This window comes from Elephas maximus, chromosome 9, assembly GCF_024166365.1.
Source record: "Elephas maximus indicus isolate mEleMax1 chromosome 9, mEleMax1 primary haplotype, whole genome shotgun sequence".
In the NCBI taxonomy this organism is placed as follows: Eukaryota; Metazoa; Chordata; class Mammalia; order Proboscidea; family Elephantidae; genus Elephas; species Elephas maximus.
In genome coordinates this window covers 49,723,633-49,740,539 of record NC_064827.1, presented here as the reverse complement: position 1 = coordinate 49,740,539, position 16,907 = coordinate 49,723,633, and the positions used below count along the sequence as shown (strand labels likewise).

Below are 16,907 nucleotides of genomic sequence, written 5' to 3'. Positions count from 1 at the left end.
TAGAGTTGAATATAAGTTGTATTTGTATTACCCACAAAGAAGGGATTTCTAGGCAATGTAGTGGTAATGGCTCAAACACAATGGCAGAGAGTCCTGGCCACTCTTTGAGAACTCTAAATTAATCCTAGTTCTTATAAATTCTGGTTCACAAACAATTGATATCCTATCATCTCGATATAAAAATAAATCCTTCATATGCTTATAAATTCTGGTTCACAAACAATTGATATCCTATCATCTCGATATAAAAATAAATCCTTCATACCCTCAACGAATACTTTTGGGCAATATATTGTTAGCTTCGTTTTAAGTTATATATAATTTAAAGGAAGACGAGGTTTTCTGCACGGTACATGTTTGTATCTCCTCAAAGAACCCAGCAGTGCTTTATCCACAGGAAGCACTCAATAAATGGTTATTGAATTTAGAATGTTCTTCCCAATCTGTGAGGTTTAATATATTTCCAATTCACAATGCCTATGAATTTTTCAGCATTACTAAGCCTTTTAAAAAAATCCATTTGGGGATGTGTTTAAGAGTTCACAGCAAATACGATCTCATAAATGATTGAGAGAAAACTGTTAAGTGAAGCATGCTTAGTCAACACACCAGTAGCCATTGATAAAATGTCATTTAATTTAATCATTTAAATTTACATTGTTAATGTACAAGAGCATTTCTTTCAAACCACAGGTTAACACACACTAAAAAGCAATGCTGTTAGAGGAACAGAGAAACTTTGGAAACCTCTGCTGTCTGAAATAAAAGCAAGGCACTCTCCATTGGCAGCTGGTGGATTCCTGATTTCCTCCCACAGAAGGCATGTTCACACTGAGAGAGCTCTTCTGCAAGGAGAAGAATCACCTGCTTTAATTCTTGTTGTCCTCTACTGAGCTAGTGTGGTCATCCGTTCTGTATACACTTGTGTGTCAACATTAAGACAAAAATAAGAAAAAATAGTTGAACTGATAAATGACTTGGTAGGCTCCCGTAATAACTTTGGAAGACGGAAGCATGCTGGCTGTAATGTTTATTTTCAGCACTAGTGTATGACCTCTAACTAAAAAAAGTTCTTCACTCCTTTCAACCAATAGATACCGCGGCTAAAATGTCTTTTCCTTAAATCTGGTAAGTGTAAAAGTAAAAAGTAACAGCATTTCTCTAGGGCTCTGGGGTTTTGTTTTGTTTTGTTTTTCCTTTACAAACACGACAAAAACAAGGATTAACTTTCCCAATACAAATGGTGTACAAGAGGGTTATATGTATGCACAATGTCTCTAATTTATTCAAATTCAATATGAATTTGGTCTGAAGCTACCTTGTGTGAAATATTAGCTTTCCTGATACTGAATACTGATGTTTTCATATAAGCTCAAAAAATTAATGCAAAAGTACTACTTTACTTGTGGTTATCTTCAGGTATAATGTAAATATTAATGGTTATGTTTAAAAGCCTGTTTTCCTATAATGCAGTAAGTTGAGTAGAAAGGCCAGTAAAAGGGGAATGAGTTCCTAGCCTTGACCTTGGGTAAGTCCTTGCCTTTTGCTAGGCCCCCGTTTTTTCCTCTATGAATTTGCCATTTGGACTAGTTGACAAGTCAGGCCTCTTCCAAGACTAACATTCCAAGATCTGAACATTCCCAAATCCTATCATCTTAATATAAAAATAACACTCTTTCATAAAAGCTCACACAAACATAATACGTGATCAAATATCAGAATGGACTCTTGAAAAACAACACATATATGATTTGCTATCTGGGTTATCCTTTGCCGCAATTAGGCAATTCATTCATTTGGCATTTGTTTGATTGTATAATTTAATGGTAATATAAACAGCGTAGTTTTGTTATTTTTCCTTTAAAAAGACTAAAGCAAAAATGATTTAAAGCTAACAAAAACTACTGTGACATCAGTTTGACATTCAAAGTTTCTTAGCAAAACGACCAAAGGTATTTTGACTTGATACAGAGTATATAATATAAAGATTTTTAGACCTAAAAATCTTCAAACATTATTTGAGTTTAGCAAAACATAAGCAAAATTTTAATATCAAAGTGCTAAACAGTACTGCCTTAAAAGTCACTGCAAATGAGCCATAAAATAACTGCATGGGAAGTGACATTTATTGTACAAATGGTTAATAAAAAGACACATTATAAATATATATATGTAACCTGCTATATTTATATATATATATATATATATGTGTGTATATATATATATATGTTTATTTTTCTACTTGGTGTACCAAGTCACTGTGAACACCCCCACTTAAGTACTCTGTAACTCAGCATCCAAGAGCTGGTGGTCTTGCAATAAATACAGGCAAAGCTATTACAATATAACGTGCATACAAATGTTTATACAAATAAGGACACTATGCAACAAATTATCTCATAAGAATATGGCATTAACAGTATAAACATACAAAAGGGAGTACGAACACGGAATGTTGAAACAAAGCCCACTAATCCTTTCTAATACTCACATTCATACTATTTTTTTTTTAGTAAGACTTGCTTGCTCTCCAAAATTGTCTCTTTAGCTGATAGCAAAAATTAAATTATATATATATATATATATAAACCTTACTATCCCTGATGTTTACCCTGTATGATCCAGTTGCTACTTATTTGCATGTTCTCATCAAGGGATCAAATACTTGCCTGACTCATCTAATGTTCCTGTGGCTTCTGAATGGATGTGTCAGTCAATTGCTATAACTAAAGCCAAGTTTAGGGAACTCTGGCAAGGTTGATAGAATGCAACCAAAACAGTTGTGTACAATCCATTTTATGATTTGAGCCCCCTTCAGGACAGCCGGTCAGTCAGGGCAGGGATCTGGTTCCATCAAGATTGGCCAAAAAGTCTTGGATGGACCATACCTCAGATGGGTTCTACAGGGCAGGTGGACAAAGCCTTTGCTAGAAAAATTAGCATGTGTCATTTGTTAACATGACTGCCTCCTTTTTATTTCCATATAAAACAAAGGAGAGTTAATAAACAAGACGCAGTAAGACAGCACTTTAAAAATTGCACTTGTATATGGAAGCAAACAGCCATTATCATTTTGCTATGTCTGACTTCTGGGTCATCCTTCATTTTTCACCGTTTGTTAAAATAAAGGAAGAAAGAAATTAAGAAAAGGGAATTTCTGCCTTGTTTGTACCACATACGTACCCTTGATACCAGAAGCATATTCTAAAGGGATCAGTCTCAAGACACGTCCTACCCTGGTGAACAACCCTTGGCTGTTCTTGTTTTTAAATACAAAGCAACTCTAATTGTATTCCCCAGAAAGAGTTTTAAAACAGTTATATTATCCTTTTTTTCCCCCTGCTGGGAGAGCATCATCCAAAAGTGCTTTGTTAGCAATTTCTTAGAAAACCCTCATGAACTATACCCCCCACCCTCCTCCCAAAGCCTAAATATAAAACACAACCCCAACACAATACTCTGCAAGTTTTCTGGCTTTATGTTGTAAGGAAAAGTGCCAGAAGGAAAAAAAAAAAGTCTTTGTTTTCTGCAGGAGCTGCTTTTTCTCCTAAGGAAGGACAGAAAATGGTAGGTGTCCAGACTCATCCCTTTGCTGCCTGGCAAGCAGGTGCTAGCAGATGAGGCAGCTCCCTGCTCAGGAGGCTCCCGCTCAGAAAGGCAGGGTGTCCAGGAAGAGCTTGTCGATGATGGAAGGCGGAGACACCAGGTCTTCCAGCTTCAGGTAGAAGATGCGCTGGAGGCCCAGGGTGCAGATTTTCCGCAGTTCTACCAGGGCACGCAGGACCTTGGGTTCGGTGGGCTCCAGAGCCTGTCCCTTACTCTGGTGGTCTTTTAAGCTGCTTGTGATCTTGTTGCATAGCTCCTCCACTCTCTTTGGTTCTTGTAACCCATGTCGTTCTACAGAGGGATGGAAAAGGGCAAGTTTAGGAGGCAGTTCCATCTTAACAGGCCTGTGTCCAGTTCTGCCACGTGAGATGGCAATTTACAACCATGGTGCTCTCCCTCTTAGAGCAGGGCCTTTGGTATCAGGCAACACCGTGGCCTCAATTCCCATCCTGTCACTAGCTGTGTGCCCTTGAGTAAGTCTCTTAACTCCTGAACCTGGTTTCCTTATGGAGCCCCGGTGGCACAGTGGGTTAAGTGATACAGCTGCAAAATACAATAATCATACCCAATTCAAGACACACAGTTCCTGGCACATAATCACACTGAATGAATGACAGCATGGTTATTATTTTGCACACATTCTTCTCACGAAGACTCACCAAAGCCCAGTCAGTAGGCAACTCTTTTTCCGAGTGTCACGGAAATATATCCAGGCCAGTGAATTAACATTCCCATCTGGACAGACTCACTTGGTAGGGGCTGTAAGGTCTGTTTGCGAATGCAAGGGCTGCCCCCATGACTCAACACAAAGTGCACAGTTGTGTCTTCATGCTAACCAGCATCGAGAGGAATTCAGCTTTCCTTTTCTTTGTCCCCTCGCCACCCCGCGAAACACCTATTGACCTATACCTGGCACTCCATAGAAAATATACATGTCCTCCTGCTGTGGAGACGGCAAATTCAAAGAGAAGGTGGGAGGGGGCAAGAAAGATGTGGCATGGACATTTTACAATGTATCAAGACTTGAATACCAGAAACTTACATTTTACAGAACAAAATATAAGGTGATCCCCAAGTTAAACATTCTGATCTCTTTTTTTTATGTATAAAGTTAAGAGATTTTTTTCCCCCAGAGTCACATAGCTATTGAGAGCTAGGATTTGAACCCAGGACTGCTGAAGCAGAGTGTGTCCCCTTGGCCCAAAGTGATGCTGCGCCTCCCTGTCGTGAGAAAGGAGCCTGGACATCCAGTGCAAATCACTTTGCCCTCCCTCAGCATTTAGGTCTCAGAGCCTCTTTTCTAAGTGAAGAGCTTGGTCCCTGTTAACTTAGTCAAAGTTTTCATCTCCCAGTATAATTACATGTAAAATAATAATTCTTAAATGATATACGACATCCTTCCAATGGGGAATCAAGTATCAATTACTATTTTTTCCTATACTTTTAGCTGGTGATGTTTTTGTTAGGAAAAAAAGTTATTTTCTTAAAGCAAAAGCCAATCAGAAAAATGAAGCAACTATCTAGACATATTTCTCTTCTCTGGCCCCAAATAAAAAGGAGCCTAGGAACTAGGAAGTCTGCATTCTTCCCCCAGCTCAGCTACTTGTGTATGACTTAGGTGAGATCCTCCTTCTCTAGGGCTTATCTGTAACGGGAAGAGGTTGGATTTAAAGACCTTTAAGCAGTGTGCTTAGAGGTCAAGAGGTCAGCAGTCAAGAAATCAAATGATGCATTGCATTGAGCAAATCTGCTGCAAAAGATCTCTTTAAAGTTTTGAAAAGCAAAGGTGTCATTTTAAGGACTAAAGCGCATGGTGGCCCAAGCCATGGTGTTTTTAATCACCCCATATGCACGTGAAAGCTGGACAGGGAATCAGGAAGACCAAAGAAGAATTGACGCTTTTGAATTATGGTGTTGAGGAAGAATACTGAACATACACCACGGACTGCCAGAAGAAAGAATGAGTCTGTCTTGGAAGGTATCACATACTTTGTACATGTTATCAGGAAGGACCAGTCCCTAGAGAAGGACATCATGCTTGGTAAAGTAGAGGGTCAGTGAAAAAAAGGAAGGCCCTCAACGAGACGGATGGACACAGTGGCTGCAACAATGTGCTCAGACACAGCAGCGATTGTGAGGATGGCGTAGGGCTGGGCAGTGTTTGTACAGAGGATCGATATGAGTTGGAATCGACTCAATGGCACCTAACGACAACAACAAGAAGCAGTTTGTGATCAGCTACCAACATAAAGGTTAGCAGTTCAAACCCATCCAGAGGCACTGCAGAAGAAAGATCTGGTGACTGTTTCCTCAGAGATTACAGTCAATGCAAATCCAGTGGAGCACAGTTCCACTCTAACACACATAGGGTCCCCGAAAGCTGGAACTGACGTGATGGCAGTGGGTGTGTTTTTAAGGTCCCTTACTCTAACACACATAGGGTCCCCGAAAGCTGGAACTGACGTGATGGCAGTGGGTGTGTTTTTAAGGTCCCTTCCAGTTCTGATGTGTTATAATTAAGGCGCAACCATTAAAACGGCCAGCAACATTTCAGTGGATCATAACTGGCAGATGTCTCATCTCGATGCCACATAATACAGAAAAAAGGGCACAAACCTGAAGTCAGGCAGACCCGGGTTCCAGTTCTGGTTCTGTCACTTCCTAGCCATGTGACCCAAACTTTCTAAGGATCAATGTCCTCTTAGGACAATGGAGGTTATAGGGTGGTAGATATGCAAGTGTCTGTTGTATCCATCTTCATCCCTCTGTGTGTATCAATAAATTAAAAGAAAGAGTGAGGATTATGATAAAACCTGCCTCCATGGGTTATTGTGAAGCTCAGCTAAGACGATGTCATTTAAAAGTGGTTGTCAACTGTAGAGTGCTATACACATGATACAGTCAGCCCCAAAGACAATGTCTGACACATGGTCAGTGGCTGGCAACTGTAGAGCCAAACGAAAGGCAATAAAATCCCCTAATTCCCAAGCTTTGCAGTGCACGGTTTTGCTTTCTCCAGGAAGCTGTTAGCTAATCATCCCGGGCACAGCCCATCCTCAGTGGCTTATCTTTACTAAATACATTGTCCCCAGGTTTCAGTCTTAGACGAAGCACCAAAAGTGAACTTCAAGGGGAATCCTGCCTGCTGTGGTGTTCTGCCTAAAGTTTTTTTTTTTTTTTTTCTCTTTCCAAAAACAAAAAAGCAAACTGAAAATTTGGCAGTACATTTCAAGAGCTATAAAATGTTCATAGCCTCTGACCAAGTAATCCCACTCTTGGGAATTTACCAAAGGAAAAATCCAACAGAAGAATAAAACTGTATGCATGAAGATATTTGGTGCAGCATTATCTATTACAGAAGACAAAACCCAAAACAAAACAAAACAAAAAAACCTGGAAACAAATTAAAGATTGAAGAATAGGGGTGATGTTAACTGAGTAATGATACATCTATATAATAAAAGATCCTGCAGACCATCAGAAAGGACAAATACGGAGGCTACGAAGCAACACGGAAAAATCTTTCTGATATTAAATAGAATAGACTATTAAACTGTATCTAAGCTGTGATTACATCTATGCAAAAATTACTTCTGCATAAGGATGAAAGGAAACAGACAAATGAAAATATTCGGGGGTTGTTGGATAGCTTTTGTTCCTTTCTTTTAAAAATTCCAGTGCATGCTGTTTGTACAATAAACAATGTTAAAATAGAACAAGCTAAGATTTGGTCCTTTGTGAAGCCCTCTAGTGTTTTTTTTTATGATAAAAGGTACAGTATAGTTATAACATGATCAAACAATCATCTTGTTAACACTAAATTCTATTAATACTGAGATATATCAAATTAGATGCATAACCTAGGGAGAGCTGCTTTTCCCAGAATAAAATACCCATCAATTGATTTAAGCTTGCCCTTCCCTTCAGTGCCTCATGGCTGACATACTAGTCAAGATTCCATATTCATTATCAGGGTAAAGAAACTGAGCAATGTGTTGGCTGCATTTCGGGAGGCGGTTGATTACAGAACCTTGTAACCAGACTTTCTCATGGCCAGACTCACAGAAGGTGCCTCGGAGTTCTCCCTGCTCTCCAACCAGTTGTGACTGTTCAATAACCATGGCAACCATTATTTATTCAGTGAATTCAAGTGGAGATCGATACCTCCTGCCAGCTGGATCAACCCTAGGCCTGGAATTCCTCTAGGAATTCAGAGACTTTCCTGTTAGAAGCCAAAGGCACCTCAAACCTTCTTTGTTGTTTTGAACAGCTACTGGATTTGTGGCTTCTTTACTTTTTTAAAGGGCTGAGATAAAATTCAGTCTCCATGCAAACCACTGCCAGCAGCCTGCAAGATTTTCAATTCACTAGGGGAGTCGCTAAGTGTCTAGGACCTTCCTAGTAATTTGAAATTCCTTAAACCCCTGTCATTGACATTTTAGTTTAAGGGATGTCCCTTTCTTTTCACAGCTTGGTGAAAATGGCTGCAGAGCTGCTATTGAGAAAGAGTTCATAAATTCTGGGGCAAATGAGACATTTGGGTTTCCCTCCTTCCTAGAGAATTCTACAGAGAAGCTGTTAGTTTAAGATCTTTGTTCTTAAACCATTACACAAGACAAGCTTCTCGGTATTTGTTGTGTTTTGGGCTACATAATTTTCATCCAGTGCTTCAGTATTTTAACACAGGCATTATGCATTCAAAACTTTAAAATACAACTTATAGAAATGGTAAAGTCATACTCATAGCATAAATGAATTGGAAGGGACTTGAGTTATTTAGTTCAAACTTCTGCCTAAGACAAGAATCTCCACGATAAGATATACAAAGCAAGTGTCCACCACCAGCCCATCTGGGAGTTCACTACTTCACACTGATAATAAAAACACATCTAATAGCGTTTTATACTACGCTTTTACTGAGATAATTTTATCTCACCCTTATAACGATCCTATGTATTAGGCAGGGCAAAGATTACTTTTAATTAATAGACAGGAAGGCGAATGCTCAGAGAGTTCAGTGTCTAGCCCGAGGTTAAAATTAGCAAGTGGCTAATTTCTTTCACTCCAGTCCAGATATATTTCCATTATACCAGGCTGCTTTCCTGCCTCAAATGCCTCCAATTGTTAGAAAGTTCCTTCTCATCCTGAGATGAACTCAGCCTCCCTGTAACTCCCTCCTACTTTATATGTACTTAATTACCAACTAATTAATTAATTAATCAGTGAACTCTTTCAACATATATTTATAAAGTACTTATTCTGTGCCAAGCAGTGTTATGCCACTGGGGTTAGAGCAGGAAACCAGACAGACACACAACAGAGCACACCCCTAACCTGTGTGTGGTGTCAATATCTAAGGACACTGTTGGATTCACATGTATTTTAGCTATCCATGTCATAGACATCTCTGCTGAGAAAGAGAGGGAGAGAAGACGAGAGCTAGAGAGAAAGAGAGGAAGAAAGAGAAAAGAAGGAGAGGGCGGGAAAGAGGAGAGATTGAGTGAAACCGAGCTATTTAGGTCTGTGCTCAGGTTTTCCCTCTTTACTAGTTAAGATCTACTCATCTTTTAGATCTTAGATCAAATATTTCTTCAAGGAAGCTTCCCTTTCTACCCCCAGTCTAGATCGTGTTCTATGGTACTCTCTTCTTTCCCTTTGCACGACATAATATGGTTTGCAATCATATATCTTTGTGACTATTGCCTGCTTACTTGATGGAATGTCAGTGACAGGGGGTCATGGGCTGTATTTGCCCTCCATTGTCTCTCTGGCACCAAACCAAGCACAGAGGAGGCACTCAATGAATATTTGTGAAGTGAGTAAATGGATACATAAATGAAGGATCAAGGACCTATGAAAAATGTGTAGATTGCTCAGAATAAATATACAGGTTGGGAGTCATTAAGAAACTAACAACAGCAAAGAACTCTACAAAATCTAAAAATGAGCCACAAAACCTCTAAGAAGTCAGTGAAGTATGACATTTTAATCCTGCTTTTTCAAAGGGGTCCCTAGGTAGTACAAATGGATAATGTGCTCAGCTGCTAACTGAAAGGTTGGAGGTTTGAGTCCACCCAGAGACACTTCTGAAGAAAAGCCTGGCAATCTACTACTGAAAAATTAGCCATTGAAAACCCCGTGGAGCACAGTTCTACTCTGATACATATGCGGTCGCCACGGTTCAGAAAAACCTATGTTTTCATGCACTTTGCATGAAAATTAAACATTTCAAAATCCTGCTAAGTGTCTGAATTCCTTGTAATCCTGTTTTGATGCAGTCCTAGGAGACTTGGACTGGAGAATTAAGGCACTTGAGTTATAGTTTCAGCTCTACCATCAACTCATTGTGAGACCTCAGACAACCCCTCCCTGGGCCTCAGTTTTCTCATCAATAAAACGAGCGCAGTGAACTAGACCAGGCATGCATGCATTGACTCAACCTCTCTCTTTGCCATTTCAAAATCTGTCTCTCTTCTCTCCTCTTGCTTCCAGAAAAAGCTCTTCCCACATGGGCTCTCTATTCTTCTTGCCTTTGTTTGAAACTCTGTGTTGCTCCTTCAAGTTGTCATTCTCTTCTAGCTGCTTCCTCCTGTCCATTCAGTGCTCACGTCTCCCTCAGCCTAAAAATTACATTAAAAAACTTCTCTTTGACCCTCATCCCTGTTAATATTTTCCCTTTTCCTTCTTCCCTTCAAAGCCAAGTTTCTAGAAAGAATTTTCTGTCCTTCCTGCCTCCACACTTTCAAATCTGACGTCTTTGGACATAGTCTGGTTTTTATACTGAAGAGCTGCTCTCTCAAAGGTCGCAATCATCTATTTCCGCCTAATCGTCTCATCCAGCGGGGTCTTCGCAGGACTCATCATACTCACCTTCTAGTAGCGTTTGATATTACGGATAAACCACTTCCTTCTTAAAATTCTCGTGGACAGTACCCATCACACTGACTCTACTACACAGGGATCCTGTTTCTTCTACTGCCCTGAAGACTACTTTTTCTCGTTTCTAGTCCTTTTAGGTCCATAATCTAAACATTCCCCAACGTCTACCTTCCAAGTCCTCTCTTCTCCCTCTCTTGAGAAATCAAACATTACTTCGATACTGATGTCTATAAAATGTACAACTATAAACCAAAAGTTTCTCTTGATCTCCTGACCTCACCATCCATAAGCATGCAAGACACATCTCTGCTGTAATCCATTCCAGGTACTTCCAAACTGATCAATCATCTCGTCTCTGTAGTATAACATACTCCCCAACGTAGCCTGAATGTCATGAAGACAATTTGAACCTACTACATTAGAAGCTTTGAAACCAGATTGCCTGGATATAAATCCTAGTTCTACCACCTGTTAGCTGTGTGACTTAGGGTCTGTTTCCAGGGCTAATAATGGTACCTGTCTCATGAGTCGTTGTGAGAATTAAATGAATTAATCCATGTGAAGTGTTTAAAATAGTCTCGTATATATAATAAGCAAAAAAAAAAAAAAAAAAAAAGCGATCCTGCAGGACAGAGTAGAACTGCCCCATAGGGTTTCTAAGGAGCAGCTGGTAGATTTGAGCTGCTGACCTTTTGGTTAGCAGCCGAATGCTTAACCGCTGCGCCACCAGGGTTCCATATAGTGAGCACTTAATAAATACTAGGAAGTATCATTTATGTCCAAAACTCAACTCATTACCCTCCCTTTCAATCAGCCACTCCTCTTGGGATCCCCTGTTAACGACAACACAACCCTCCCTGTCACATGGGCTATGATTCTCATCATCATCTCTATTCCTTCCCTTAGCCTATCATATTTAATCAACTGCAAGAACTCTGGTTATTATTTCTGCAGTGTTCCTTGCATCTCTCTCCTCCTTTCAATACCCACTGCCTCTGGACCAGGTCTTCAATATCTGTTACCTAGACTGTTTTAATAGCTTTAACTGGTCTCCCTGTTTCCTGTCTCTGCTGTAACCCATCCCAGGTACTTCCAAATTTATTTCTCAAACCGAAATAAAATAACACATGTGAAGCATTTGGCACAATGCCTGGCACTGAATATTTAAAAATAGTAGATATTATTAATTTCATAGAATCCCAATTACCAACAGCTTGTCCCTTGATACTCAAGTGTGGTCCCTGGACCAGCAGAATCAACTTCACCTGGAAGCTTGTTAGAAATGCAGACTCTCAGGCCCCACCCCAGACCTACTGAATCAATATGCAATTTAACAAGATCCCCAGTGATTCACATGTACATTAAAACTTCAGAAGCTCTGCTCTAGTCAATCCTAGTCTCCATAAGATGCTTGAACCCAGTCCATCAAGTTTTCATCTGTTTGTAAACCTCATTTCCCAAGGACGCAACTCATCCCCCAAGCCAGCCTGTTACAATTCTGAACAGTTCTGCCTATCAGAAGGTTTTTCGTATACTGAACTATAATTTGCCTTCCTGTAGCTCCTAGTTCTGTTTCTTGGGTTCACTCAAGAAATGTCAAGTTCTCTTCCTCATGGCAGGGGCACAGAGTGAGGAAAGGAATGATAGGAGCCAACAGTAGCCTCATCAAGGACAAGCAACTCCTTCTTTTCTTGAGCAGGCTTTAGGGCACAGGCCAACTCAGGGTCAACAATACAGTTTTAGCCGGAGGGAAAGGAAAAGAGGGTTCCTGGAGGGAGATGTGTGTACAGTTCAAACACAGGCAAGCTGGACTTCCTGATCTGAGCTCCACTGCCTTCTCCAGGAAGTCACCTCACTCCTTCTTTTCACGTTAGATATCCTTTCTCTACAGACAGTTCTGGAGACACAGAGCTCATGCTGGTCAGGAAACCACAAGTTGGTGAGCAGCCTGTGTCGACGCTGTAATAGTGCTTCTCAGTCTGCCTGTCTTGGAGTGATTTATTAGAGTATGTGTCTGTCTTTCTCTCCAACAAGGCCACAAACTCCCCGAGGGTAAAGGATTATGGGCCTGGCACATAGCAGATGCTCAATAAATATTTACTGAATTAATCTGAATTTAAATGAGGCAGTTCTCAGGAATTCAGGCTATTTTCTAGTAACAAAGTGGTAGTTTAAAAATAATTAATTCAGATTTTTCTAATTTGGGAGACTTTTTGATATTCACAATTAACTCATTCATTCAATCCGCATTTGCCATGTACCAGATACTATTAAATGCTGAAGTAATTATCAAGATGAATAAAACTCCCACTGCCCTGAAGAAACCCACAGTCTAGCTGAGAGCAAAAGACAAAAAGAAATAAATTAATACAACATGTATACACAACAGTAGGGATGTGTGAACATTTTTAGAGAGGAGAACAGTTAGCTCTTCCTGGAAGTGTGTAAGACAAATAACATTTAAGGATAATAAGAATGAATGCTTGTCTGACATTTTATTCTCGACAAACTACACATTTGCACATTTCAATCTTTGTAATAAACCTCCAAGTAGGTATCATTATCCCCATGAGAAATGAGAAAACTGAGGTTCAGAGAGGGTAAGGGACTTGCCCAAGATCACACAGCTAGGAAGTGACAGGGAAAGGACTTGAACTCATATCTCCAAGTTTCAAATCCCATACCTTTATTTATTTTTTGAAGTATATTGTCCTGCCAAGTTTTACACTTAGTTTTCCTTGCAATGTAGCCGATGGCTATATTTGATACAAAAGCAGGATAACTAGGTAACCATTTAGAATAAGCAGGCGAACTCTGGAAAGACAGGTGGTGGAGGGCATGGCAGGATCAGCCACCTACCTTGTCCCGCCATGCCATTGTTACACAGAGATGCACTGCTTTTTGCCCCTAGTTCTGACCTCCTTCCTCTCCCTCAGTCTTAGAGCCCATGTTCCAATAAGACCAGGAGAAAGACTACAGGCAGAAGAGAAAGGAGTCATTTTCTTACCTGACCAAAGATCTGAGTAGGGAAAAAAATGCCATGGGGGACCATTCTTCTAGCATCAAAACGAAACCATGACTAATACTACCTCAAGCTTTACTCCAAAAAATGAGCAATACTCTGGACTTCCCCTACACTGAACTTGTCCCTTTTAAGGGCCTGAGCACTAACCACTGTACCTCACCCATTATACATGTTACATCAGAGTCATTTATACATGACTTCCTGGTAGACCATGCACTTCCTGATGGCAGAATTCACACATGGCTCATCTTTGCAGCCCTAGAGACTAGCCCAGTGCCTGGTACATGGTGGGCCCTCAATATTGATTTAAGGAATGGATATTTATAAAATTATTATTCCATACTGAATTTTTGTTTGGGAGGGGCTTCTTACTTATTAAACATAATTACCTACAACCGATATCACCTCATTTCTATTACCCCCATGCTAGGGCTGTGGCGCTGGCAAAAGGGAATGGTTAGGGTAGATGAACCGGGGACCTAAAAACATTTGAAAACCACAGCTGTGGGGAACTCCCTACTCATGGTAGGGAAGGAGAGTGATCTGAAAAAAACCATTTCCTGCCTCACCTCCCCCACCTAGTTTTTCAAGAGGGGCACAGAGAGAGGAGGAGGAAGAAGGAAAAAGAATTAGGAAAAAAAAAAAAAAAGCCATGCTTGTGAAAACCACCAGTTCTGTCCCAGTTCTTAACAATTTTCCTGGAAGCAAGACTGGTTAAACTTCTAAGACGCCATTTCCCTTTCATGAGTTCTCCGTGGTTGAGGAGCAGGCAATTTGGGGATGGATTTTCCGATGCCAATAGCCCAGCTGATATTCCACAATCACACACTGTCATCAGTGGAGCTTATTCAGAAGTCAAGATTCCATGGGAGCCCATATTCAAATGAAAATTAATATCCACAGCAACGCACACTGCCGTTTCCTAGGCTTCGCCTTTTCTGCCATGTCCTGATGCTTTCAAACATGGCAAGCCCCCTCTCAACCAGCAAATCACAAACAGAATGCTGTGAGCTCCAGAAATGAAAGAAAAAACAAACAAACAAACCAAACCTGTTGCCCTAGAGCTGATTCCAACGCACAGAGGGGCCTATGTGTCCTATGGATTAAAACCACAGCACCTATAACAACCTGCTTGCACAGGCTGGCAGGAATGATGGCAGGAACTGGGGCTGCCCCGTCAGGGGAGGCCTGAAGATGACACTGTAAAGCACTTTGTAAGCGCTCAGTAAGTAGCAGCTTAACTACTTTAATATCATTGTCCTCCTTCAAGCCTCTCTTTCAAGCATCCGAGGAGATATTCACCAAACACTGCCTTCTAAAGCACCACCCTGTTTTCTCATGCTTCTGTGTCTGATTTCAGGCCATCCCAGGGCTTACGCAAAGGAAAGGGGGAGGCATGTGCATGATTTGAGGGAGTCTTGAGTCTGAGGGTGAAATTTAGGCAGATTGAGGGACTTCTCTGAATACAGTTTGGCTACTTCACAAACCTAACTTCCTGTAGTTCTCACAGCCAATCCACAGAATAGACATTATTATCCCCATTTTACAGATGGGGAAACTGAAGTTCCGAGAAATGAAACATGTTATTCAATAGCACATAATTATTAAATTTAGGACTCCAGATTAAAACCTGGGGGTGCCAGATTCCAAAGCCCATGCTACTTCTGCCATGCCAAACTTCCCCAGCAAGTCTCCACAGAAATGGGCAGTGGGCTGAGCAGCCCCTTACCCGAAAACCAACCAACCAATCCACAATACACACATGCTGAGATGGGGGCACTGAGGCCCAAGGGTGGGGTGAAGGGGCTTGTTCGAGGACACAGAGCAAACTGGAGGCAGACAGGATTGGCACTCCCCTTTCCCCTAATTCCCACTCGTGTCTTGCATTGAACTGTAATCTCTCCAGGCTGGGACCCCCTGGCCTTATACATCCTGGCCTCATGGCTGTCTATTAATTTCCACTTAAAGAGTAAAACAGAGAAAGATGTAGGCCTCAGAGATCCTCCTCTTAAACCACAGCTCTTCCACCTGGGCTGGTCTCTTTCCTGCACTAATGTGTGCTCAAAACCACCTATCAGGGTAGATCTTTCTAAAATACAACCCTGGCCTTGACACTCCTCTGGTCAAAACCTTCTGTGGATGCCATTGCTCTCAGGGTAAGTGCCTACCAGTCTCATCTTCTGTCACTCTGTTTTCTAGTCATTTCCTTCCTGAAACACATGACAAACTGTCATATTTTCAAAGGCTTTATCAAATTTTTATTTATGTCTGGAATTTCTCACTGCTTTCATTTCAGCCTGGAGACATCCTATGCATTTATCAAGAACCAACTCATGTTATCTCTTTAGAGAAGACCACCCCCTGCCTGCCTTCTCTCGGCACTTTGTACACACTCCCACATCTCCAGCACGGCACTTGACACCCTCTTATCACATGTATTATTCTGCATGCCCTGTCTCCTTCAGAGGTGTGTGTTATCATCTCTGAAAACCTGCTGGCATGCAGCACAGTGCCTAGAATGTGAACATTTGTTCATTAACTGGACTCAACATCTATTTCCATAGAGATGTGGCTATGTGTTAATTTTACTTACAGAAAGCCAGAACTGGCTCTAGTTTTGTTTTTTTTTTTAATTAGCCAGACTTCATATTTTCTAGTTTTGAGTGTTAAATTGTCCTGGGAAGAGCTGAACATTCTAGAAGTCCCTGGAAGCTCCCATCAAAAGAAGCAAGTTCCTCATCTAGGACCGGGGAGACAGGAAGAAGTCTGGTTCCACTTGGAATACTGAGGGAACAAGCTAGTGTCTGATTCCTAACTGCAGCGTATGCCATTGACATTTCTTTGCTTCTGTGTAAACCATCAAATCATGAACAGCCTAGCTCTTGAGGTACAGGGGGGACGCATCACTTGGGTAATAGGAGATGTCCCAAGAAGGTGTGTATAAACAACACTTGGGCAAACCAATGCACATTTTTGATGCATCAGAAAGAAGGGCCTGTCTGTGCCATAGGATACAGTTGGTTGGTTGTGAAATTCACCACCTGTCTGAAAAATATGTTTCCTACGACCAAGAGTGTATCATATCTGAACCTTACTCTCAGTCCAATAGCCTAACCTGAGTCTGGGTCTGATGAAAAGGATGGGGGTGAGCCCCAGGTCTGGCTAGACTCTTCTGGGCCTCTACCCTAACACTGCCTCATTGTCCACCCCACCCCTGCAAAAAAAAAAACAAAAACCCACTGTCGTCGAGTTGATTCTGACTCATATTGATCCTACAGGACAGAGGAGAACTGCCTCATACAGTTTCCAAGAAGCAACTGGTAGATCTGAACTGCTGACCTTTTGGTTAGCAGCCAAACCCTTAACCCCTGCACCACCAGGGCTGCACATTGCTCCC

General features: G+C 41.1%; 1 protein-coding gene across 2 annotated transcripts in view; it reads right to left on the bottom strand.

Moving 5' to 3' along the window:
• Window positions 1-620: 620 nt before the first annotated feature.
• The window catches only part of NR4A3 (nuclear receptor subfamily 4 group A member 3), a 40,191-nt gene continuing 23,904 nt past the window's right edge, over window positions 621-16,907 (bottom strand). For both annotated transcript variants that reach the window (XM_049897280.1, XM_049897278.1), the window contains one exon: window positions 621-3,897. In XM_049897280.1, the coding sequence (XP_049753237.1) occupies window positions 3,650-3,897 (248 nt within the window). In that variant the 3' untranslated portion in view covers window positions 621-3,649. The remainder of the gene's footprint in view (window positions 3,898-16,907) is intronic.